This window comes from Conger conger, chromosome 8 (genome assembly GCF_963514075.1).
Source record: "Conger conger chromosome 8, fConCon1.1, whole genome shotgun sequence".
NCBI classification, from domain to species: Eukaryota; Metazoa; Chordata; class Actinopteri; order Anguilliformes; family Congridae; genus Conger; species Conger conger.
In genome coordinates this window covers 45840376-45867664 of record NC_083767.1, presented here as the reverse complement: position 1 = coordinate 45867664, position 27289 = coordinate 45840376, and the positions used below count along the sequence as shown (strand labels likewise).

The 27289-nt window shown below is 48.1% G+C and overlaps 2 protein-coding genes across 6 annotated transcripts in view; both read right to left on the bottom strand.

Annotated features, from left to right (window-relative positions):
- The window catches only part of LOC133134706 (ankyrin repeat and sterile alpha motif domain-containing protein 1B-like), a 183405-nt gene extending 171602 nt beyond the window's left edge, over positions 1-11803 (bottom strand). For both annotated transcript variants that reach the window (XM_061251012.1, XM_061251013.1), the window contains exon 1: positions 11185-11803. In XM_061251012.1, coding sequence (XP_061106996.1) covers positions 11185-11315 — 131 coding nt within the window. In that variant the 5' untranslated portion in view covers positions 11316-11803. The remainder of the gene's footprint in view (positions 1-11184) is intronic.
- A 1990-nt stretch (positions 11804-13793) lies between these two features.
- The window catches only part of bltp3b (bridge-like lipid transfer protein family member 3B), a 43793-nt gene continuing 30297 nt past the window's right edge, over positions 13794-27289 (bottom strand). For all 4 annotated transcript variants that reach the window (XM_061252214.1, XM_061252216.1, XM_061252215.1 and 1 more), the window contains 9 exons: positions 26606-26799; positions 24965-26328; positions 24059-24207; positions 22629-22795; positions 21622-21772; positions 18631-18887; positions 18062-18170; positions 17596-17786; positions 13794-16761 (listed from right to left, as the gene is read on the bottom strand). In XM_061252214.1, coding sequence (XP_061108198.1) covers positions 16624-16761; positions 17596-17786; positions 18062-18170; positions 18631-18887; positions 21622-21772; positions 22629-22795; positions 24059-24207; positions 24965-26328; positions 26606-26799 — 2720 coding nt within the window. In that variant the 3' untranslated portion in view covers positions 13794-16623. The remainder of the gene's footprint in view (positions 16762-17595; positions 17787-18061; positions 18171-18630; positions 18888-21621; positions 21773-22628; positions 22796-24058; positions 24208-24964; positions 26329-26605; positions 26800-27289) is intronic.

Sequence of the window (27289 nt, the reverse complement as noted above, 5' to 3'; positions counted from 1 at the left end):
TAATGCCACTTTTGGTGACACTGACAGATTTCAATAACTCATTGTCCCCAATTAATTCTCCTGACATCGCAGGAAGTCAGCAGTGCTGGTTAGAATGAATATAAAATTGTGGCTCTGGTACAGAACCAAAATCTATAATGTTCTGTTATTGCATAAGAATTATGCTGTGAAAGGGCTACCTCCCACACTGTGTGAGACAGTTACTCTCATTGAGGTCATCTGTGTGTGCGTGTGTGTGTGCAAGTGCATATGCGTGTGCGAGTGCGAGTGTGTGTGTGTGTGTGTACATGTATGTGTGTGAAAAATGTCATCCAGTGGGTGTGTGGTGTGTGTGAAACATTTCGGCATGTGTGTCTTTGTGGAAGATGTATGCACGTGTGAGTGCGTGTGTGTGAGAGTGAAATATGTCTTCTTGTGTGTGTGAAAGATATCTTCCAGTGTGTGTGTGTGTCTATGTGTGTGTCTGCGTATGGAAGATGTCTCCCAGTGTGTGTGTGTGTGTGTGTGTGTATATGCATTTGTAATTAGATGAAAATGTCATCTCTTCTCTCCCGCACTTGACTTGCAGAGTGAAAGAGGAATATGTGATGAGTGGTCAGCTGTCAGTGAGATGGGGGCTGATACCCTTCCCCAGCCGGAGGAGGGATGATCTCACCAGACTCTCTCTCCCACCGCGGAGACTTCACTTACCACGCTCTGATTAGAAACAAGCATATAATTACACATCCCACTGATTGCTGGTTGCGGTTGCAAAACACAAAGAGATTTATATGTACAGAGAGAACTGACGGTTAGACGGGCTGACAGCATTGTTCAGGGGGTTGTACACTACCTCCCTTCATTCGGGGATGCTATTGCGTGAGGTCACTTCCTGTCTCCTAAGCCCAAGTAGAAGCTCTTACCTGTCAATATTTGTAACTTTGTGTGCCTGTATGCCTCTGTGTGAGTATGTGTGCCTATCTTTGTGTGTGTGTGTGTGTGTGTGTGTGTGTGTGTGTGTGTGTGTGTGCATATGCGTTCTTCTCTATCAGAAACAGGCTTGTCGAACAGACTGCTTTTCGGATGCTCCAGAGAAACTCTATGATTCACACAAAGCTGATACAAGCCCGACCCAGTTTACAGCTTTACCAGCGCAGTGCTTATGAAAACCTCCTCAGCAGAAATCCCTCTTACCTGACGAGCTGGGCTCCACTGGGACTGAGCGCGAGACGCATCTTCTCATAAAGGTCTCCACCGCCGGAGTTTAACTAGATGAAAAATGTACAGCTGACAATCTCATTAACAGTCCAGCACCATTTCTGGTCCCAGCCAAAGGCAGCTCAGAGCACTGAGGTCCCCCATTCAGGAGCCAAGGGGAAAAAGTGTGGCCCGGGGGGGATTTTTCTTATAATAAAAAAGGAAACAACCTTTCGCAAAAATTTCTTCTGTTAAGGTACTGTTCGTACAATCCAGACATTGACCTTATATGTCAGCTTTGAAGGATCGCCCAACGCTACAACCAAATTCCGACTCTTCACCCCAAGCCTGTTTTCCATTCTGCAGGGTAAAGCTGCAAAGGACACGGCACAGCCCTGTTTATTATGGTCTGTCAGCTCAGTGGGACTCTCTGCCTGAGGATCAGATGTGCGGGCCTCTTGCTAGGAGGGGAGTGGGGGTGACCCTGTGTATTATTTTCAGGGTGCTGACTCAGCATATTACTCTATACTTTTCCTTACAAGTTCCTCTGTATCTCCACATGAAGATACCAGGCCCCTCCATATTTCCACACAAACATACCTGAGCCCTCTATATTTCCACACAAACATAACAGACCCCTCTATATCTCCACACAAACACACCAGACCCCTCTGTATCTCCACATGAACAAACCAGACCCCTCTATATTTCCACATGAACATGCCTGACCCCTCTGTATCTCCACATGAACATACCTGAGAGGCGGGCAACAGATTAAATTAAATTAGGCACAGCTCCCCATCGCGGCTGCCAGGCGTGTGAGAACACGCTGAAGACCTGGCGACCTCATGAACGGCTCCTGGCGGGCAGAGGCCCCCTGCCGCCCCGTAAGCCACGCCCCTCGCGTCGTCATCTCCGAGTAAGACCTGTCCTTTTCCGCCGGGGCTGTTCACACATCAACCGCTAACTCACCGTACCGGGAGCATTCAGCCAGAAACACCCACATCTCCGCAGAAACTCACTGAACAGCCCTCGCTGGCTCCTAAAAGCATAACGCGTGAAATCAGTTGACGGACAGCTGATGCTGACGGATGCTCCTCCTCCAGGCGACATCGGTGAGCTGCAGGCCTCACTCTGTCTCCAGAGCTGTACTCCCCGTGGTGTTAGTTTACACATCAAACCGCTGAACAGCTCAAGCTGCTGATTGGGTGAGGCAGACAGAGCATGAGCGCTTGTTAATTGACTCTGCATGACTCATAGGTGCATTTGGGGTGTGCAGAGGCAACTCTGCTGTGTGTAGACTGTATCTATATCTGTTCAACCAACATCTGTGTGTATACTGTATCTACATCTGTTCAACCAACACTGTGTGTATACTGTATCTACATCTGTTCAACCAACATCTGTGTGTATACTGTATCTACATCTGTTCAACCAACGCTGTGTATACTATATCTACATCTGTTCAACCAACACTGTGTGTATACTGTATCTACATCTGTTCAACCAATATCTGTGTGTATACTGTATCTACATCTGTTCAACCAACATCTGTGTGTATACTATATCTACATCTGTTCAACCAACACTGTGTGTGTATACTGTATCTACATCTGTTCAACCAGCACTGTGTGTATACTATATCTACATCTGTTCAACCAACACTGTGTGTATACTGTATCTACAACTGTTCAACCAACATCTGTGTGTGTATACTGTATCTACATCTGTTCAACCAACACTGTGTGTATACTGTATCTACAACTGTTCAACCAACATCTGTGTGTATACTGTATCTACAACTGTTCAACCAACATCTGTGTGTATACTATATCTACATCTGTTCAACCAACACTGCGTGTGTATACTGTATCTACATCTGTTCAACCAACACTGTGTGTGTAGACTGCATCTATATCTGTTCAACAACATCTGTGTGTAGACTGCATCTACATCTGTTCAACCAACATCTGTGTGTATACTGTATCTACATCTGTTCAACCAACAACAGTGTTCCTGCCACAGTCTGAAGACGCATCTCTTCAAAAAGTACCTCAACCAGCTCTAACACAGGAATACCCTAATCTAGTATCACTTATGCACCACATTGTCTTGATCTTTATTGCTCACTCTTGATTTAGCACTGTTACATTCAAATTGAAGTCATCTTGGTGCTGTATTTATTAATCATATCGTATCATTTGTTGCTTCCAGCCTGACATACCATATCTACTGACTTAGCCCATGTGAAAGAGATACGATGTTCATGGCTGCAGACAACTGATACTTTATGTGAATTGTACCTTATCTGACCTACTATGACCTTTGGTATGCACTTATTGTACGTCGCTTTGGATGAAATCATCCGTGAAATAAATGTAATGCAATGTAGTGTTATATTCGGAACTGGTGAGTTGGGGGGGGGGGGGGGGGTGATGATAGGGGAGGGGTTATCTGTTAATCCTGTTACTGAATGCATCTGTTAATGCTTTGAGAAATGCATTACAAACGTCTTTTATTGCACACAACAATCATTGTTTCAACTTTTTAATCTCAGTTTCTGAATATCTTCCAAATAGCGTTGGCAAGCTTCATGAAGAAAAAGTATTTGTGTTCAATGCATTATCTGGCCATTTCCAAACAGGGCACTAAGGTTCAGTACCGAATGGCGATATGAATTAAGACCACACGTTAGCATTTGACTCTACTCAATTACGTTGTCTAATGTGCGTCTAATGTGCGTCTATCTAACATTACCACCACACCCTTCAGAATAAGTTATAACAAAGTTAAGAACGATCTATGATCTCTGAAAGTGTAATAAAAATGATTTTGTGAAACAGAATCTCTTTCTTACAGTAAAAATGACTCAAAGTGAAATTCAGTGCACATTAATGCTAAGTAGAATAATCTACACTATTGGACACACTTGAGTAAAAAGAAATCAGCTGCTTATGGATGATCCTGATTAAAACTGGCAGCCCTGTCAGTCTACCCTGCATTTCTGCTGGAGGTTCATACTGACAAATTCACACTAAAAGGAGTGAAAGATTGGTTCACGCAGCAGAAACGCATCGATTCTCTGGTCATGGAATGCTGGAGCTGGTGTCGATAAAAACGATTGTCCAAAAAAAAGTTTGTGCGTTAGGCTTCTTCTCAATCTCTAGAGCAGTTGAGAAACTATGAATATATCATTTTATTTAATGTAGCTCATTTTTCATCATTGCTAGCCTGCAGTTGATGGAAGAGGTCAGTGGGGAGGGGGGTTGAGGTTAACCTTGGTTTGAGAAGTGACCTGCCCCTTGGTGTATAAGTCCATGAAATGGCAGTCAAATTAAAACACTTACAGTAAAAACAAGTGAGTCAGGAGCTCATTTCTTCTGATGAGAAATTGTTCAGCACTGATGGGTTTGTGCAGTGAGAAGCTTCAGTGAGTTCCCAGCAGAGCGTGTGTGCGTGTGTGTGTGTGTGTGTGTAAGCGTGTGCGTAAATGTATATGTGTCCGTCATTGTGTGTGAGTGTGTGAATGTGTGTGTGTGAATGTGTATGTGTGCGTCCGTGTGTGTGTACGTGCGAGTATGCATGTGTGTGCAACAGTGTGTGTGTATGTGTGTGTGTGTGTGTGTGTGTGTGTGTGTCTGTGAGTACAGTCACAGTCTGGTGGCTTCACGGCGTGTCGCGCTGCAGAAAACCGCACTATGAGCTCTTATCAATCTCCATTAGCGGCCATCAGTCCGATCGGTCAGGGTAATTCACTTCCTGTTCTCCGGCTCCGCACTCAGGCTTGCCCAGAAACAAGAAATATACAAATGGAAAATCAATTAGCAGACCAATTAAAGAGAAATCATAACCCAGCCACCACGCTGCAGCCCCTACCTCAGCTCTCTCTGGGCCATAGATCACAGCTCAGTGTGACAGGCCAGGAATACACTCATAAACACACTCACATCTCAGACCGAGCCTGGGGACGCCACAGCACCTTTTGCTGTGTCACCGTGTCAGCTGACTCGCCATTTTTTGGGCTAAGAAGCCCTGTCCACTCCAGTGTTCCCGTCTAACAAGGAGTACATACTGTATGTATGTATGTATGTATAGTAGAGATATGGTTATGCCTTCCTTCTACAGTATGCATAAATGTACTGCAAGTAACACTGTTTGGAGAGGTGTTTTTATATATGTCACAGATCATTTACAACTGCTCATAAAGTGCATAAGTGATGTGGCAGCTCAATGCTAAGCCCTGACAGCGTGCATAAGAAGCAGCTCGACCGGCAGATCAGCAGAGACCGGACTCGGCCTGAGCATTCCTGCACTCTGCCTTGCATGACCCTGCAGCCACGCTCACTGACTGCCTGTTTGTTTTTCTCCAGCAGAACTGTGCCAGGCACCTCCACTGCCTCCAGGAGAGAGTGCCGTCCACATTCCCCACCCCTGACCGGCTAGAGCGCGCTCGCAGAGGCCAGATATTGGGGTGGCAGGTGGGGCCGTTCTCAAACCACTGATGCCAAATTATATTGCAACTTACAGCGATTGCTGTATGGCGATAGTATTTTATTTCTTTTTTTCAAATTAATTTCCATGAAATGTATGCAAATCTGTATGAGGGGCATATGTCATGTGCATACCCTCACTCCCAGTTCAGAGGGAAGTTAACTGGGAGAGAGGGAACTGAACTGGGAGAGAGGGAACTGAACTGGGAGAGAGGGAAGTTAACTGGGAGTGAGGGAACTGAACTGGGAGAGAAGGAAGTTAACTGGGAGAGGGGGAACTGAACTGAGAGAGAGGGAAGTTAACTGGGAGAGGGGGAACTGAACTGGGAGAGAGGGAAGTTAACTGGGAGAGAGGGAACTGAACTGGGAGAGAGGGAAGTTAACTGGGAGAGAGGGAACTGAACTGCGAGAGAGGGAAGTTAACTGGGAGAGAGGGAATTGTGTACACCAGGCCCGGGCCTGAAGCTCTACTGGCAGAGTGAACCAGCAGGTGCAGAGCTCTCTCCAAATCCCAGAGTCTACATCCTGCTGCTGAGACTTAGCTGAAATACCCCCCAAACCCCATTCAAATTCCCTCACCATGTTATATATGTTATAATCACAGTGAGGGAGCGTGCAGCTGCAGTCTGAAGCACATGTGACATCTCACACAGAGCAAACTGCAGCTGAAAACACACAACACATGAAGGCAGGCACACGGCATATGCAGATTTTAGCACATTAAGACTTCCCCTAATAGCGAGCATTCAACCGAACACAAAACTCAATGTCAACTGGGAGGAAAAAAGGGTTGACTGTCACCCTCTAATGAAAACCCTCTCCCCCCCCCCCCCCCCCCAACCGCTCCAACTTCCTGTTGGAGTTGTGTCAGGTGTTCCTGGAATAGAGACCCCGTCTGGGCCCAGACAATCCCCTGTCAGAGGCACTCCAGATGGAGCGTGAGAGGGAGAGAGGCGGGGAGACGCTGAATAATGGGACATCTGCCGGAAAGAGACGCCGACACAGAGAACCGCTGGAGAGATATCGCCACGCAGAGAAGGAGGGAGGAGAGGGAAGACGGAGAGGTGTTAAACTGTCTCCCCCTCTCTTCTCTGGGAGAGAGACACACAAACAAACACGCGGCAACGCACCCACGTATACGAGGACTGAGTCTGTTTGCGTTCGGTTTTCAGATTACCAGCGCCCAGGTTTCACGTTGTTGGTGTTTTTGTTGTGGCGTAACAATTCAGATTTTTCTTGTTTTGAAAGATTTTTTTTTTGTCCCATAAAGAGCCACAATACCCCCCCACTCTCTCTCTCTCTCTCTCTCTCTCTCTCCCTCTCCACCTCTCACACACATTTTCACTGTCTGTCATCAGCTCACTCGAGCACATCCAACACATAGCGCATTCTCTGCTAACTGCTAACACCGGGATAGCACAGAGTTAATATTGCATTAACACTGATTTAACACCGAATAAACACTCCTATAGCAGAGCGAGCGCCGAATAACGAGTCCCGCAAATTGTTGAGAAACGTGAAGGACGGTCGGAGCGAGGGAGTGGGTAAGCTCCCGAAAATTTCAGCGTGCGCAGGACTTCACGCTAGCTCTCTCCCTCTTTTAAATATCAGGATTACTCAGCCCTTACACTCCTCTTCATTACTCTGCCGGTGAGGAGCCTGGCTCTAACTCCGGCGCCGAGAGTTGGCAGGCGGCGCTCTGGATTTTGGACGGGGCCCTAATGGGGCTGTAAGCAGAGTGCAGGGTTCGATCGGGGGCCCGTCAGACGGGGTCGGCGCGCGAGTGCTTAATCACATCCCCGGGGCCCGACGGTGCTGCCCCGGACAGGCCCATCGATCAGGCTGCAGCCGGCCGATCGGGGCTTGGCACGAGGTGACCGGTCTCCTGGTCGCAGACACACCGGAGGGGTTGGGTCAGGTGATTGATCCTCACATTCTGGGCGAGGGATACAGCCGCGGAGCTTTGAAGCATTTACGGCCAGGAAGTAACGAGTTTGAATCCCGGGTAGTCAGCGGTCGATCGGTGCCAACGTTGGGACAATTACAGTCCCATAACCACCACAACCCCCTCACTCCCCTTAGCCTGCACTTTAGATCATTCCAGGCAAGGCAGATAAAAGATTATCAGAAAAGAGCATTGCCATTTTCATTTAGAACTACAGGAAAAGTAAACACACACACACAAACACACACACACAAAGAAATTACTTAAAGCATCATTTATCTATTGAATTCAGAATTATTCAGCTCCAATAACAAATAGAAAATCAAAAAGGCTATTAGACATTTCATAATTTCCTATGAATAATAAACAGTCAGGGAAAGACACAGCCCAAACAGAAACATTTAGGTCATGACTGCTATGACTTACAAAACAAATACAAGCAATTAAGTCCTTGGTTCTGTTGTTGGTGCTAGAAATGAGAAAATAAGCTAGTGTGAGAAAAAAATGTATTATCAAGAATACGATTAGTTTACTGATTAGCCTACCAAATGACTTTATCCAGGCATTCTGGACGTTTGACAGCACATCAAAGCAGAATACTGTCTGAGAAATGGCACCAACAGGCAAGACTACAAAGACTGAGACAAAGAGACAAGGACTACAGGTACACAAAAAAGTGACTTCATAAGAAGCCTAAATACACAAGATGCAGTCTGGTTTGCTTTTTGCACACCGAGAGCAGAGGCTTGTATCTCAAAGCAGGATTACTGAGTTAGCTGGATAACTGCACTGAGTAAAACCCGGAACGTTCTCACATCTGAAACATGGACTGAAGTAAAAAGAACTGTCACTCAGTGCAGTTATCCAGCTAACTCAATAATCCTGCTTTTTGATGCAGGCCCCTGGAATCACTCACAGCTAGACACACGTCATGTACCCCCTCCTACACACAAATAAACGTACATACACAGACACATTTGTGAGGGGATGTGACGGCCTTAGCTGCAGAGAGCTCATGCAGAGCTGCTAGAAGGTCCAACACAAGCACCAGAGCTCATTGGAAAATAAACACTACAAGGTCTGCCTCTGTTGCTGTGAGCCAAATTAAACAGAAACTGACACACTGTACCTCCCTAAAGAGCCAGACCTCAGTGCTCCCTCTCCCTCCCCTGTTTGTTTGGGACAGGACGTGACATCTGTGTTCTCTCTCCTTACTGGATTAAAGGCCAACAGGGCCAGCTCTGCACTGGTGTGACCGCCTTCTACTGAAGACTGAATCAAAAGCAGAACATCCACCACGTGGAAAGAGCCACCTCATTACCATCTCCAGTCTCCACACATTACTAACAACGTTCAGCCCCCCCCCCCCCCCCCCCCCCCCACCCCACCCATGTGAAGCTGACTCACACATCAGAAGGTATGTGGCTTAGATGTGTAGCATAGCAGTAAGGGAAGTGGCCTGGACGTTTGATTCTCAGGTGAGGCTATGCTGTTGTACAGGAAAGTACTTAGCCTGAACAATTTCAATAAACATCCGGCAGTATAATGGATTGTTTTTAAAGATTATAAGGTGCGCAAGTCACTCTAGAAAAGAGCATCTGCTAACTGCCTTAAATGAAGGCTCATCTCTTTGCAGGGTTGACATTAGTTACTGATTCCTCCCCCCCCCCACACACACACACACGCACACTTCAGCTCTGTGATTGGATGATATTGTGACACAGGTGTGCTAGAACTGGTATTTTTAAGTCATTGCCAGTCAAGTTCAAAATATATGAGAGAGCTGATTTCTCATTACTCATGGTCAATGTACTGTCAAATACAAATTCCACAGACCAGTACACCTGGGCTACTTTTCCTGTTAGTTTACAATCTGCCTTTGATTCACTCTTGAATGCACAACACCAAGGAACACACATCCCTGAAGAAAACAGCTACATTATTGTCCAAAATGATAGAAACACGGTGTATGCACACATCAGCATTGAGCACATGAACATGAATGTGTTAAACAAGGACATGGGGTGATTACACTAAGTCCTGGATTTCAACAAGGGGTCCATGGAGTCCTGGGGTTCTTGAAGGTACTGCAGGGGTTCCCTGGTTAGACTTAACATGCAATGACTATAGATTTGGAAACATATTTCAAAAGATAAAACCTTTTTAGCTCATGATGGGGGTCCCCTGGATGTCCTTGAGCCCTGGATCAGAGAAGGTTTAAAACCCTGCACTAAGCTGCGCTAAGCGATGAGTGTGCCCACAATGGCTCCTGCTATTACTCTGCTAGGAGGTCAATGCCTTTCATCCGTCCATCCACAAAGGTGATGACCATCACATCATCCGCACTGAGTGCGCCACTCATTATCAGACCACAGTCACAGACCAAGCCGTTTCAGAACAGGCTGAAGCGGAAGGACGTGACACGTCCTGCATGCCCGTGGTTTCACACAGAGCCTACCGCTGAAAGAGGCTGACATCTTGTAAGCTACCTCCACCTCCCTCTCACTCCGGCCCCTCGTACACGCAAGCAGACAGGCATGCCTTTCGCAGATACCCCTCCCCCGTGCTTTTCTCAGCGCGCATCTCTGCCCTGCTGCAGACTTCAGCTGTCAGAACAGAATGTGTTCCAGAAGCAGTCCTTTCGGTGTTTTCCTCATACAGCTACTGTATGCTTCAAGACTTAACATAGTACTGTATACCTGGCTGGGGCGTAACTGCCTGGAGATGGGTTCCCTCTTTACTCTGGGGTTTACCAACGGCTACCCTGATCACTCCTCCAGGGCTAAAGTTTAGAAAGAGACAGAGCAAGAGATAGAGAAAGAGGGGGGTGGGGTGAGTGTGTGTGTGTGTGTGTGTGTGTGTGCGTGTGTGTATGTGTGTGTGGATGGGTGGGTGAGAGAGAGAGAGAGAGAGAGAGAGAGAGAGCGAGAGAGAGAGAGCGAGAGAGATTTCCTCTGTTTTGAAAGACACACGCCGTTTTACCGGGCTATGAGTAAGAATAATGGCATTATCCGTTATGATGCGCACAATATAATTGCACACATCTGACAGCTACTGACACTGTAATTTGGCAATATATAGCCTACTCTATTCATTTAATAATCTGAAGCACAACCCCACCCTCCGAGCCTTTTAAATAACCATAGTCACTCTTCCATATGAACAATAAAGCAATTCACAGTTAGACCCAAGTATTCAGATTGGAAGGTCGAAGGACAATAGCAAAAGAAGAAAAAAAACAACAAATCACAAGTTGCATAAGTGCACTCCAGAGTCCTGACGAATTAAACACCAGGTTACCAAAAACATTCAACCACAAGCACCCCCTCCCCGGGCGGAGGAGATCACTACCCGCATAGGTAGGCTTCACCTAAATTCACTGTAGCCTATGCGTTTCGGTATTTCAACATATAGTCCGCAGATTGCTCAAAACCGCATTGATTCTGGAGCAGTTCACCTTACTGCATCATTTACGCGTAAAACAGTGACAATAAAATCCAGGTTTACAGTCGAGCTTCCTTCGGTTGTGTTGTACAAGTGAGAGTAGAGTAATACAAAAGTGTGTTTACATACCTCAGCAAACTCGGTAGCGGTATGGATCCAGATGACGTGCCCAGTAATCCTTTTTTACCGCTAAGTAATTTTTCCACTAAGATTACGTTCCCGGTTCGGGCCGCTTCCAGCAGCTCTTGCTCCTTCCCCATCCTAACGAAGGGAAATAAAAAATATATCCAACCCCGTTGGGTAGAGCCACAGGAAGAGCTAGGTACCCCCTTACTGTCTCATTGTACCGAAATTATTTCATTTTACAGCATGTTACAGCAAAACGACGCTCCTCTCGAGCAAGCAAAGCACCACCGGAGGTGCTCTGGAAAGCAGGATTGGATGAAGACGAATCCCGCTCGTCCACAGTGGAGCGAAGTAGAGGAAGAGCAGCCTATACTGTAGGCTAAATACAAATAACGGATTTCGCACGGTGTTGTGCAGTTCGACTTGAAGGAGCGCGAGCCGACTGTCGGGCCGGTTGCCTGGAAACGCTGTTCTATGGGACTGTCACCCACACCTCTCTCACACGCATACACAGACACACGAGCATGCACAGATGTAGGCTACACTCTCCATTCCACTCGTACGGTGCCTGTGTGCTTTGCGAGGTTTCCCAGTCGAAGCTCCACTCTCCTACACTTTCCCTTTCCACAGCGACACGCGCAGCAGCTTCCGCCTGCACGGTGGTGGAAAGCACTAGCTACTCAGCCTGGGCGTGGATACAAATGGTACTGTAGCTCCAGCAAGAGGCGAAACCTATTGTTAACACTGGATAGGAAATAATTGTGATGCATAAAAAACCGTTTTGTTCGTCGGTTTCGTTATTTTGCGTATTTGCACATTTATTTGGTAGGATTTCATAAGACGATTCATTAGAAAGGATCAGCGATACTGTGATTCATTTACTTAGTCAATTTTGAGTACTTTATACGTGGTGAAATTAAGCAGAACTTGCATCATTATACTTAGTGGAGCTACAAGCTTGGCATGTCTTTGAGGTAATGGTGGGACTATTGTTATCAGTGTTTGTTGACTCCATGCAAATCTGATCCAATATGTGGCAATCTTGTTACGCATTTGGAATAACAGAGTAAAATGAAAAAGCAGACCAATTCAGACATGGTTTTTGTGTGGTTCTGCCATGCTGCGTTTATTTATGGGCTATAAGATTAGGTGGTGTGCGTGGATTTATGGAGGCTGACACTTTCAGGATCAGCGTGTGTTGATTTACGTAGAGCTTGACACTTCGAGATAGAGTGCGACTTGGTTTATACAGGGGAAACCCCGTTTGAGGGGTTTGTGTTGATTCATTCAATCTTTGACTTAGAGGTTGTGTTTATGGGCACATCTCAGCTAGATGATGACCACCAAGCAGAGCTGATGTTAGTCACCAGAGCTTTGCCGTGGTGAAAGTAAATAACTATTAAGTGAGTAAATAACTATTAGATTAGACTACCGTGTTATTCAGAGAGATCAACTTGATGTATGTGGGAATAAAGTAGCCGTGAAGATGCACATGAATTTCCCAGGGAGTTTACATAGCTGTGCTCCTATTTGGCAAAAATCCAGTGACAGCAGGCAGTTTAGTGCAGGGAACAAACGGAAGATAGTTTGGCTTTATTCACAAAGATGGATTATACTTTGACCATTTTAGAAATGTGCAAGTTGAATACATTTTTCACTTCTGGAAGCTATATAAAAATAGCTCCTGCCAGGAAAATCCTACTTGGTGACGAGACTGAGGATGCTACAGTCCAGTAACGCGGGTGACTCGCGAACTATGACGCAGCAGAAAGTGCGAGAACGCTGAAACATTTCCATCTTTGGCCTTACCGTGACAGACCGAGTGACCCCGGATATGGAGGTGCAGTGCTTGTGCCTGACCATAGAGGTCACTGTGGTGTCACAGGCGTTTTACCAAATAACCCCCCCCCCCCCCCCCCCCACAGAAATGTCCTAAAATTATGTGCTCATCCGAAACATAATACTATTACTAATATACACTATAATATGCAGCGTAATTGCATTTCCATGTGTCACCTTTCTGAAATGTGTAAACATGAAACATATTCCAGATCTAGATATTTATGTGCTTTGGTGTAATTATAATTTCAACCTCAGTAAAGGTCACACAATTAATTTTAAAGAATCCAGAGTAAATGTGATCATACCGGAGAACCAAATACATCTGGACAAAGAGGGAAACCAAGCAAATAAAATTACATTTTAACTAATGCATTGAAAGGTTGAATTACACATAATAGGATAAATAGGAGACCAGACAAGTTGAAGGCAAAAACAAGTTTCGATTTCATGTCCATGATATTGGGTGTGGAGTATCATGTCATTTGGTTATAGTGTTGATACCACCTCAACCTTATGCATTCCTACACTCTTGGCAATACCTCCCATAGAAGGCACAGTGCCAGTGCATAGTGCATCGTGTTCCATATAATCTGAATTATATATGCAGTGAGCTGAGTGTCAGGGGTAAGCTGGGAGAAATCAACACCAAGCAGACGCTCCATCAATGTAAATATAAACGTACTGTATGTATTGCCAACTTAATGCCATTCTGAGGTAGACTGAAACAAGCTCTGGACAAGATCTTGAAGCATTAATAAATGAGGTCAGTATTATTCAATACCCTTTTATTGTACAGTATTTCAGCAGCATTAACAGAAATATTACATCATAATTACAGGATTAACACCCAACGGTTCAGAGAAGACACAAAACAACTCCATGAAGGGGAGGAGCTCAGGGAGAGGGATGTGAAACCAAGATAAAACGGGCAGGGCGTATATGGGTTTAATGACCAATGGAAGGGGAAACTTACAGGGGGGGTGATCTAGAGAACCAATGGAAAGGTCAGACTACAGAAGAGAGAATCGGGGGACAGGGGCAGGACAAACTACCCAGGTGTCTTTGTACAATCAAGTGTTTTCCCTTCACTACCATCTCCAGTCAGGCTTAGGAGATCCGTGCTGGACATTCAGTTGGACTCTATTAAAGGGGAAATGGAGACATTGGCTCTTACCCCCTACAGGGGCCCTACAGAGGCACTTGGGCTTTGGGGGGGGTCCAGATGGAACGGGGGTATCTTCATATTGTTGAAAAGGGGGCCACCTTCTCCTGGACATGGGTAACAGGGTAAACTGGGTTTGAGGCGAGAAACCCCTAACCATCAACGGGACCCAAGCTATTAATTCAGACGGGAGCACATATATTAAGAAGGTCATCAATCACAGACCCCTCACTTCAGGGCTGTAGACGCCTACGTATAACAGTCACGCCCAGGCGCTTCTGCGGATATTAATCACTGACGCCCACGCGTGTATATCAAACCGACACACAGCTGTGCCACGCATCGCATCCTCAACTTGCATTCCGGCAAGCTCTGCCAGGCAGCTCAAACGATCAGTCACACTTGTATGGCTTGCAGGGCTGCCTTCAGGGGGAAACAACCGGTAATGTCCTGGGCCCTGGGCCTGGAGGGTGAGCCCCCCTACCTAGCTAAATTGAGACAATTTTTGCCCCAAACAGCAAAGTTTATCACGGGCCCTGAGAATCATAACAGCGGCCCTGATGGCTTTTTTGGTTGAGTGTTGGACGTGTGTGCTTGTGTCACACCAAGCAGTTCACGTGTCACTGTGCTAAGGGTGGAGATCAGGAAAAGTTCCGCCCTTGTATGCGTGGAGTTAGTGTACGTAAGCACCAGTGGAGATTAGGAACTCCTCTTCATAAATTCACAGTCTGAGTAGATAATACTGCATAACTGACCCCGAGAACTGCCTCAACTGGGCATTGTGTTCTGAGGTGTCAGAGTGATCCTCTACTTAGTCTAGTGTCATGCTGCACCCTAGTGATCTTCTACTGAACTGTCCTGCTATACCGGACTGATCTACTGAACACTGCATCTTTCTCAACAAGGACGATCTGCTGAACACAATGTTTTGCTATAGTAGGGTGATCCACTTAACACAGTCTCTTGCTAGACTAGGGTGATAGTAGTCTATTACAGCAGGGCTAAAGTGTCCTGCTATACTTGAATGGTTTACTACAAAATCCTATGACAGGGAAATCAGCTGAACAAACTGTCGGGTTATAGCAGGGATATGTAACGTGTAGAGCCCTGTTACATTACTGTATGTGCCCTTCCAGGAGCACAAAGATGGCAGAAGTTACATTCAAGTACAGGGTAACGGTGACCATAAAGCAGACTTGTGTTATCATTTGAGACTTTCTAAAAATTACAATCCAAAACAAACCCAACTACTTTGATTTACAATGGTTTAAAAAACGGATGTCCTGTGTGCATTTCCATAGGTGAAGTGTGTATATTATATATCCTACTATGTTCCACATATAGACAAAAAGCATGGAATAGCAGCACACATTCACACCACATTGCTCTGTGAAAAATCTATATAGCATGTATATATTTCTAGAAATATATAAATGTGGAGACACTAGTGTTCTCTCCCTTCATTGAAGCACTGCAAGCAGCCAGTGAGCTCTCTCCTCATTGGAGAACTTGTAGCACACTGCAGTATTCCCTCTCCTAAGTGGAGGGATTTTGTGGTGGTTGTATTTACAGCAGCTCAGGTAAAAATGTGCTGCATTGAAAAATCTATGTCTATGTACACTTAGAAAAATAACAGACAGCCCAGGATGTGGGGATGATGGGTAATCTTCCATGTACAAATGAGCACAGGTAACTATGCGGACTGAATTCTGGGTATATTGTACAATGAAATTAATGAAACTAAAGCAGATTAATCCAATATGGTTGAATTTGGATGAAAATAAGCAACTAACTGTCGTAAGTACATATGATTGAACGTACACTCAAATACGCCGCCTAAAACCTAGCACTCCAAATTCCTTACAGAACATTCCAGCGCAACAGCAGCGCTCTCACACTCACTCACACGTGATGCACAATTTGTTAAGAGCTAAATACTTTAAAAAAATGTATTAAATACACGATATATAGTACAGTGCAAATAGTCTGCTGTAAGAAATTAAGACATTCACTGTCCACGCCCCAACCCACACAAAACCCAAACCCCCAGACATATCCCCCAGGCGCCCCCTCGAGAGTCCTGGATGGAAATTCTGCAGCTTCCACACCACTAGGCAGCATCAAAAAGCTCTCATCATACAGATGTATAAATTTGGAGAGTGTGTGAGTGTGTGTGTGTGTGTGTGTGTGTGTGTGTGTGTGTGTGTGTGTGTGTGTGCGCACACTTCAATGAAAGAAAAGATATTACTGCCACTTTTGACAGGTCCTTTTTCACAGAGAGGCCATGTTGTAAAGCAGTAAGGGCCGCACCATGGCAAACTGCGGCGGATTATCAGAGTGTCTGTTGGCCGCAGGGCCTCCTGGTCTCTCTGGACCGCAGAGGCTCTGGCTCGTCACTCTCCGCTGCCCCCGGCACTCAGGTTTCAGCCTCCCGCCCATCAGTTGCTGCCCCCGGGAGTCAGTTTCAGGCTCTTCATTCGGTGCACCAGTGAGTCCTTCTCCATTTGGGCCTCGGCCAGCGCCATTTTGGCTCTAGAGAGCTCCAGTTTCAGACACTCGTTCTCCTCTATGAGCAGCTGCAGCAAACACAGGGAGATGGAGGGAAATGGTCAGGGACTAGTGTATGAAAGAGATGGTACCATCAGTGAGTGACCATAGAGTTGTCCGACCATGGTTGGTTAACTGAGAGTGCATCAAGGAGTGGAGACATTGTGTGAAGATATAGACACAGAAACATTTTGTGGTCATCTATGGGTTACCTGTGAATGCAGCTTCTGATATCTGGTCTCAGGCAAATAAAATGGGTCACTCGCACCATGATGGGTGATTCAGCTGGAGTAACCATAAACAACCAAGATCTGCCTAGCTAAGCAACTTTTAATCCAAAACACATAATTTTCTTGTATGCAATGATTTTAAATCCATAAGCAATCAAGCTCTCATTGTGTGCGAGATGAAACAAGATTATTTTTGACAGTTGCTTATATAAAAGTTGACATTAATTTATGTGCCCTTTAATTTGCTGTATATTAATTATACCCGCTGTGGGCATTCTAGCTTTTCATGTTATTAAAACCGATTAAATGCATTGCAAAAATCTTTGCATAAAAGACGCAGCAAAGATCCATTGTGCCTCTTCTTTAATGCAATCAACATCACCTCCTGACACAGCTGCACGTGGTGCCATTTTCATGACAACATACAGCTACCAGAAGAAAGGAACGGCCACAACCAATGACAGTTAATTATGAATGATACATAATTGATTAATAGATGATTCTTGGGGCAGGCCAGAGATTTCAGCTTGGCTCCAATTAAAACTCACAGTTTGTAATAGGTCAGCTCATACTGAAGAGATCACCAACGGCATGGAAAAGTGTCTACTGAGAGAGTGGATGATGAAGGCTCACCTTCTCTTTGGGGGACGGGGTCTTGCTGGGGAGTGGCTGGGCGGGTGTCTGTGTGGCCTGGGACACACAACTCTCCGTCCTGGGCATGTCTGGGGCCACCCTGGAGATATCAGGGGTCGCCTTAGGGACTTCAGGAGCAGAGGTTGCACTGTCCTTGCTTACCTCAGGCCTTGCTGCCGGAGCTTGGGGAACTGTCCAAAAGAGAGAGAAGACCGGGGTGCATGGTCAAACAGAGATAACACAAGCGAGGGGTCAAGACCAAAAGATGGACCAGAACAAAACGGTGAATCTATAAGAGCCAGGGCTGAAGACATAGACCAGCTGGACCAGGGGTCAGACAATCAATCAGGGGTCTTCACAAGCAATAAGGGCCAAACTGTGCTTGAGAGACAATATAAGGACACTTTGGGGGGACACACTCCCTGATGTTGGAGGTAATGTGTGTGATTGGAGGTAGGGGGCTCACCTCCTATAGAAAAGGACCCATCGTCTTGCCGGTAGATTACCAAGTTATCGATGTGCACAGTGATGGGCGTCGGTTCCACATCCGAAGGGTTGTCACGGGGACCGTCATCCTATAGGGTGGAAGAAAGGGTGGTGAGTACTCTGTAATACATGCAATATGCTGAGGAAGAGCATGTGTGTTAGCATCAGACCTGGTGTGTGCATGTGTGTTAGCATTAGCTTGCATTTCCACAGTTTCAGGTTGACATGCATATGAGAGCATGCAATAGCATGTATGCTAGCATTAGCTTGCGTTTCCTCACCTTCAGGTCAACGTGCATATGATCGTGTGCATTAGCACGCGTAAGCATTAGCTTGCATTTCCTCATCTTCAGGTTGATGTGCATGTGAGTGCGTGTTAGCACGTGCGTTAGCGTTAGCTTGCGCTTCCTCACCTTCAGGTTGACGTGCATGGGAGAGCGTGCGTTAGCATGTGTTTTAGCGTTAGCTTGCGTTTCCTCACCTTCAGGTGGACGTGCAGGTGAGAGCGTGCGTTAGCATGTGTTTTAGCGTTAGCTTGCGTTTCCTCACCTTCAGGTTGACGTGCATGTCCCGGATGTCGATCTGCATGGGCAGGATGCTGGAGGCGGAGTCGTCCTGCAGGAAGTGGCCCAGGTTACGCAGGGAGGACATGAGGAAGTTGGAGCGGAAGTCCTGCAGTTGGCAGTGCAGGAAGCCGCTGTGGGCTGCCAGGGGGGAGCGAGCCCCCGCCCGGGGCCCGGTCTCCAGCCGCACCTGCACCTCCGGGCGCGCCTTACCGCCCACCGTGCTCACCCCGGGGGCTCCGCCTACGGGACAGGGGAGCGAATACATTTGACTTTTTAGTCATTGCCTTAAAAGACAATGAAATGCATCGTGTGCATTTGACCCACCCTGAATAGTGGACGGCCACAGTGCAGCGCCCGGGAAACAACTCCAGTTCTGAGGCCAGTGCCTTGGTTAAGGACAATGGCAGAAGTACACCTAGAGGCAATTTAGACTCTCCCGTTAACCTAACCTGTGTGTCTGTGGGAGGAAACTGGAGTACTCTGAGGAAACCCATAGGGACAACATTCACTGTGCCGTCGTGCAGAATAACCATAGCAACAGTGAGGGTACCAAAACAAGTAGTACATTCCAGCATATCTCTGCTTTTACTATGTCAGAATATGAGTGAGGAGCTGAAACGCATGGTACAGAGTATAGCCGGCCCAGGAATGAGAAATGAAGCAAAAGAGCAGGGCCCTGTGTCAGGAAGCACTGGATAACCGCACTGAGCAACACCCGGGACCTCCTGATATCCGGAACCAAAGTAGAGCTGTTCCGGGTTTTTTTGAGCAGTTATCCAGCTAACTCTAGACTCCTGCTATGTGATCACATGATCAGTGAAGCTTCTGGCTCCAGTTCACCTGTTCTTATACCACTGATCACGGACACTTCTATGGCAGAAAGCAGTCAGACAACAGAGAGAGAGACTGCAGATTCCCAGTAGGCTGACAAAGGCCGTTTAAGAGTCACCTCCATGTCGGAGTGGCCCGAATTATTGGCTCTTGCATTTGCTTTATATTCAGATCAATAAGGAGTTTACAGCCCGTTTTACACAAAAAAACATTTTCTGGTTTCACGCAATGCTCATTTTGCGCACTTTTATGCAGTAAAAATAAAACTGGCCAAGCTGGATATTTCAAGTAATAAAGCCAATGAAACCAGACCCCGAATTCATGCCTTTATAACAGCCACTGCGATGCCAGCAGGTTGTCCGCAATTCTTGTCTCTAAAATGTCCCCCACCAGACACAAAAACAGCCACGGCCAATCAAAAGCCATCACAAAAAAAAATGAACCGAAAAACTGTGCACTATACCTTTAAGCACTTAGTGCAGGAGCAATCAGTTCATCAGTCGTAGGAGTCCAGCACACTTCAATACCTTCCGCCTACGCAGTATTTCCCCGAAGCCGACACAGAACTGCGTGGCTACTGTACGGACTGTAATCCTGCTTCTTCAGCTTAAGACTGGGCGCTGAGGCAGGGGAAATTAACGTCCGGGGGGGGGGGGGGACTTTAGAGCGGAAGCCCACAGGCCCCATAAAGCCTCTCCACGCGACTCGCTCCCGTGTGCGCACGCCTGCTCTTTTAACAGCCTCCGATCGCACCCGAGTCGCGAGATTCCAGGGGGGGCATGTCTTACTGCGAGTCAAAGGTACAAATTCAGACACAGATTGGTTAATTACTTCTTTCATGTTCCGAACGCGATTGCGGCTCCGCCGGTGGCTGAATTAATCACAAAATGGAGGCAGACGAAGGCGTGTGATAGATGTCTCCAGAACCCAAGGGCCTGCTGTTAATTAAATTGTGTTTGGAGAAAGGCGGGGGGGGGAAACAGAGGAGGGGTGAGACACTGGAAGGAGCGGTGGGGGGAGGGGGGGGGGGGGGGGGTGGGCGCAGTGTTTCACACTCCGGAATTTTCCGTCCCCACTGGTCTGTGAAATGGGTCCTGGAAGCAACGCGGGACCCTGGTCTCCGTGGTTAATGAGGCCGGCAGAAGAGCCGCACGCTCCATTAGGGTCCATATCGCCGCTCTCCCAGGGTCAGCGGCGGGAAATTACGCACGCACTTCGGATATTAGCTCGAGGCGCCACTCGTTTTCCCTTCCTCAAAGTTCACTAATTTACTCCGTGATTTCTGCGAATGTGAGAAACACGACAGCTACACGAGGGAGGAACTCTCCTCTTCCATGGACATTCAGAACTTCCCCACAGCTTCTTCAGCCAGAGCTCAGAAAGCAGCCGTGGCACTGCCAGGGGCACGGGCACAGAGCTGAGTACCGACCCAGACTGCAGTTCCCAAACCACTGCACTGGAGGGTGCATTTGATTGGGCAGAGCATTTGACATGATGACGAGTTACAGCAAGCAAGTCGGACTCTTGCCCAGACTGCACTTCTTAAATCACGGTACTGTATTGGAGAGTGTATGTGAGTGTGCAGTCGACTGCATAGACAGTGAGTTATGGTGAGCACATTAGATTGGTAAATGGTAAATGGTTGGTATTTATATAGCGCCTTTATCCAAAGCGCTGTACAATTGACGCTTCTCATTCACCCATTCATACACACACTCACACACTAACGGTGACTGGCTGCCATGCAAGGTGCCGACCAGCTCGTCAGGAGCATTTGGGGGTTAGGCGTCTTGCTCTGGGACACTTCGACACAGCCTGGGCGGGGGATCGAACCGGCAACCCTCCGACTGCCAGACGACTGCTCTTACTGCCTGAGCCATGTCGCCCCCCACATTCTTACCCAGACTGCACTTCCTGAAGCACTGTACTGTATTTGATAGGACAGTACACTGCATACAGGGTGAGTGTCTTACCCAGGCTATGATTCCTAGATCACTGTACTGTATTGGTTGGTGTATTTGATAGGACAGTACACTGCATACAGGGTGAGTGTCTTACCCAGGCTATGATTCCTAGAGCACTGTACTGCATTGGTTGGTGTATTTGATAGGACAGTACACTGCATACACGGTGAGTGTCTTACCCAGGCTGCGGGTGCTGAGATACTGCCGTACGCTGACGTTGCCCAGCTGGGTCGGGACCACCTGACCGACCTGCAGCGACACAGCCGCACTCTCTCCCTGGACCTCCAGCGCTCCACACACAGAGTGGACCTTCAGAACCAGCACCGACACCTGGGAACACACAGCGGGCGAGCTGTAAACACTGCCTGTTCGCCAATTAATTCCTTCACTCATTACCATAAGTAAATTATGTTATGGAGCAAAAGGGTGAAGGGTATTACCAGTTATTAACAGTAATTCCTCAGAGCATTACAGGATGTAATAGTGTTACGCTATTACTGGATACACACTATTGCTGGTAATGCACAGTTATTACTATGTTATGAAGTCCTATGGGGTGTAACGTGTTAAAGGGTAAAGGATATTAACTGGTTATAATTCCACTATAGTGTATACAGGGTGTAATAGTGTTAAAGGGAAAAGGTTATTACCAATTATAACCAGTAATTAATATGCTATAGGGTATCATAGGGTGCAACCGTGTCAAAGTGTAAAGGTTACCACCAGTTATTAACAGTATTTACGCTGCGATAGAGCACAGGGTGTGATGGTGTTAAAGGGAAAATGTTATTACTAGTTAATGAGTTATTACTTGGTTATACACGTTATGGTGCAGCAGTGTTAAATGGTAAATGTTATTAACAGTGATTACTCCGTAATAATGCGTCACATGGAGCAGCAGAGTCAAAGGGTAAATGTTATCACTAGTTATTAACAGTTATTACTCAGCTATAGAGTGTCACATGGTGCAGCAGCGTTAAAGGGCAAGTGTTATTACCAGTTATTACTCAGCTATAGAGTGTCACATGGTGCAGCAGCGTTAAAGGGTAAGTGTTATTACCAGTTATTACTCAGCTATAGAGTGTCACATGGTGCAGCAGCGTTAAAGGGTAAGTGTTATTACCAGTTATTACTCAGCTATAGAGTGTCACATGGTGCAGCAGCGTTAAAGGGTGAAGGTCATTACCAGGTCCTTGACCGGCTCGTCGATGCTCTGGGAGGCGGCGCTGACGGTGTCGGGTGACGGCGCTCCCTCGGCGTTGGGTCCTAAAGCCTCGTTTGCGCTATCAGGCCCGCTCTGATCGCTCTGCCCGTCCTTGAATCCGGAAACGGAGAGGTCGTCCCCGACGCCATCTGCGACAGAAACCATTATCTTATCACACCCTTATTAGCATTCGGCAGCGTTCCAAGCACAACGGCAGCTTGCAACCAAGGCCCAGCAAAGTAGCAGAGCAATGATTCTGCGCTCATTAATTAACACACCCTGCCCCTACCGCCACAGCCTGCTCAAGTCTGTCACATACACACGGGAAGTTGTCATAACCCAGAAGGTATGTCCACACAATCCCTGCACAGTGACAACAAATGATTATTTAACAATCCACCTGGTCGGCTTTTTTTCTGCCACACATAATAGAGCTCTACCTTCCCCTAGTGGTGAATAACCAGAAGGCATTGCCTAAAAAATATATTTTTATATGAGACTTGTGTGTCTCTGTGTGTTGTGTGTGTGTGTGTGTGTGTGTGTGTGTGTGTGGCACTTTTCATATCCCAGCATAGCTTCCTTCCAGTACCTGTGTAAACTAACAGAGGAATCAGTTTTAAAGCCTGTAATAAAAGGAACACATGTACTGGTACTGATGTGAAGTAGTTATGCGGTCCAAAGCATCCCTGACATTTTTAGGTTCTTTTATGTACATTTAACTGTGATCTCAGAGAATAAGAACATGCCTGCGCACATTTGTGTATGTGTGTGTGTGAGTGTGAGTGTGAGTGTGAGTGTGAGTGTGAGTGTGAGTGTGAGTGTGAGTGTGAGTGTGAGTGTGAGTGTGAGTGCAGATGCAAGCATGCATGTTCAATAGATCAAGTCTCTTGAACTTGATGAAAACATACAAGGTTTTTATTTCAATACCGGCAGTGACAAAGCAAACGAACAGCACTTTGGACTCAGACTAAACCCAATCAACAAGACTGAATGCCGTTAAATACCTCTCTTCATGTATTGTTTTCTGAGGCGGCAAACAGAAAAGTCAATTTGATTTAAGGAGGTCAGTGTCTGGTCTCCCTGAATCAACCAGTCTGACAATCAATAGAGGGGTGTGAGGTTCCAGCTCTCTAGCCAGGAAACAGACCGTTGTATTGTTAATCAAGTCTCCTCGTTTACAATGGTTCACAATCACCCACTCCTGGCTGCTATTCTATAATTGTGTACGCCGACCCGGGGCGAGGAGTTGTCGCTTATGCTCATAATAAACATTTCCCTTATGATAGGTTGACTGAAACTATCTGGGAGGCAGGCATGGTCGATGTGTTGGTGTGTGAGACTTGAGTGGAAAAGTGTAAACATGTGTGCGTGCGTGTGTGTGTGTGTGTCGTGTGTGTGTGTGTGTCCATTACCTCTCTCCAGCAGGCTGTAAGTGTCGCAGTCCTCTAGCAGGTAGCTGTCGATGGAGATGTTGTCCAGGGAGTGGAGGGAGGGGCTCTTCTTCATGTTTTTGTAGGACACCGAGAAGCTGGACTGAGACCTGTCCTTCAGGAGACGTCCACTGGGACACAGGGGAGAGACAGTGTGTGTGTGTATGCTACACATGTGTGTAGAACATTACAGTGAAAGGAGACCATTACCCTACACCCTGTGAAATTTGGCGGTTCATACTGTGACAAGCCTACACACGGTCTGACACGAAACGACACCCACAATGACACGACAACACAGTCCAGCTACACCGTGGCTAACAGCTAACGGCTAACAGCTAACAACACGGTCACGCGTGGCTTGGCTGTGCTTACAGGCTGGAAATGGAATACAGGGAGGTGGACCTGTTGTTAGGGGGGCTCAGCGTTTCACATACCAGTGACAAACTTCCTTTCCTTTAAAGAGAGAGAGGAGAACAAGCCAGCCTGGGGTGAAAAAAACGCAGAGAGCCACCTTCAGCTCCAAACCTCTAACCTTCGCCCTCTTATAGTCCTGCTGCTAACTCCGGAGTCAAAAGACCACTTCATAGGTGAGGTAGAGCTGAGTCTTACTGCGAGTGTAAATGAGGGTCTTAACTAGATCCTGTCTTATAGAAGGTGAGAATTGCATGCAATCACCAAATAAGATCAAGGTGCGAGGTGTCTCACAGGTAATCAGGTTACTTGTAAGTAAAAGCGCAGTGTGCATAGAAGCCTTCATTAGCTGGATAATGATGTGTTAACGGTTTACATTGGAATGCTATATAAACAGATAAACTGTAATAAGTTTTACTGGAATGGCACATAAGCATAGGCGTAACCGTAACATGAGCTGTGTATAAGCTGTACCTGGACATGGACTGGGGCATCTTGGCTGCAGAGGGCTTGTCTTTGCTGTCGCTCAAGTCTTTGGTAAGAGGGTCAGTGGGGGGGTCTTTCTCGGTTCTACTGTCCTGCTCTTCACGGACCCCGTCCGGCGCCCCTTCCCCAAAGTCCTGTTTCTCCTCCGAGGACGAGCTCCCGCCAGGCCCCGCCCCCGCGCTCTCTTCCCCCTCAGACTTCTCCAGGGAGGCGTGGCCGAGCCCGTCGGGGAGGGAGGGGGAGGGGAGGAGGGGGGCGGGACCGGGTGGGATAACCCCGCCCTCTTCTCCGCACAGCAGCTCGTCCGCAGATACGGGTGGTGTTACCCCCGCCCCCTCGCCCCCCGTACCGCCCCCCCCATCGCCCAGCGCAGCCCCCACGCTCTCCGAGGGGGACAGGTCCGAGCCCTGGGGGCTGGCGTCCCCCTGGGGGATGGGGCGGAGGAGCAGGGCCACCTCCGCGCTCTTCAGGAGGACCCCCACGCACATGCCGAACGGCCGCGCCCGGTCTCCTTCCCGTTCGCGTTCCCGTTCGCGGTCCTGCCTGCGCGCCCCCACCTGCCCCGTGTCCTCCTGCAGCGTCTGCTGGAGCCTCTTCACCGACTGCTGCAGCCGCAGGAGGAACACGTACTGCTGGTGACTGGCCTGCACGCTCAGGTGCTTCTGCACGTGCACCAGCACCTGCACGTCCGCCTCTCCGGGGCCCGAGGAGGGGTCCGGCGGGGCGGCGGGGGCCGGGGGGATGCCGTCCAGAGAGCGGGGCTTGCGGAGGCCGTTGGGGCCCGGGGCGGAGTCGCGGCTGTAATACTCCTTCAGCAGCCTCTTGCGCTGCAGACGGCTGGCCGTCTCGGCCGACTCGCTGCGGGGGATGCCCCGGCTCACGCCCCCCCGGAGGAGCTCCTGGTGCTGGGCGTAGCGCGCCGGCTGGCAGATCCAGATGGCGAGCGGGAAGGAGTCCACGCAGGGCACGGGCCTCCCCCGCCCGCTCTTCATGCCCTCGTAGTCCACCCAGAACTGGGAGAAGTGCAGGGCCCAGAGGTCGGAGGCGGCCGGGGGGCGGAGGGCGTGGGTCCCCAGGGCGGGGGGCAGCAGGCCGCGGTACACGTCGTGCAGCCGTGTGTCCTGCTCGTGGGCGTGCCGCTGGAAGACCGGGTGCAGGACGGGGAAGGACTCGGGCCCGCGCTGGGAGAACAGCGCCTCCTGGTGGAACTCCTGCAGCAGCGCCTCCAGGCAGGAGCGGGTGCAGCCGGCGGGGTGGCGGGTGTTAGTCGCCACCATCTCTGACGTCTGGATGGACACGGAGCGCGGCATGTCCGGGGGGCCGGGGAGCTCATCGTCTGTGGGCACCACCAGCTGAACACACACACACACACACACACACACACAAAATCAACTCGACAAGTAAATACAACAAGCCCCACCAGTTGAAGGTCCCACCTAGTCCACAGAAGTAACACCAGTCAGGAGTCCCACTCCCACCCACTCCACAAGAGAGACACCAGTCAGGGTTCCCACTCCTACTCCACAGAAGAGACACCAGTAAGGGGGGCCCACTCCCACTCCACAGAAGAGACACCGGTCAGGGGTCCCACTCCCACTCCACAGAAGAGACACCAGTCAGGAGTCCCACCTTTAGCATGAGGCCGTCCAGCCTGACGTCCACGTGCTCGTCGGGCTTCTGTGAGTCGTTGAGCTTGTACAGCTCCATGAACTGCTCCAGGCTCTGTCTGAGGTCCAGCACAAACTGGTTCAGCCAGATCAGACTGCGCGGGTCCATCACCAGCTGCAGGGCGTTCAGCTGCGCGTACAGGTTCGGACAGGGTACTGCAGGGGGAAGAATAACACCGTTACACACCTGACAGGACCAGGATATACAATGCAGGGGGAAGAATAACACCGTTACACACCGGACTGGACCAGGATATACAATGCAGGGGGACGAATAACACCGTTACACACCTGACTGGACCAGGATATACAATGCAGGGGGAAGAATAACACGGTTATACACCTGACAGGACAAGGATATACAATGCAGGGGGAAGAATAACACCGTTACACACCTGACAGGACCAGGATATACAATGCAGGGGGAGGAACAACACTGTTACACACCTGACAGGACCAGGTTATACAATGCAGGGGGAAGAATAACACCGTTACACACCTGACTGGACCAGGATATACAATGCAGGGGGAAGAATAACACCGTTACACACCTAATAGGACCAAGTTATACAATGCAGGACCAGACAACAGAATTAATTTTCTGCATTGACCAGGGAATGTTGCTCCTGGACCCTGAAATTCCAGT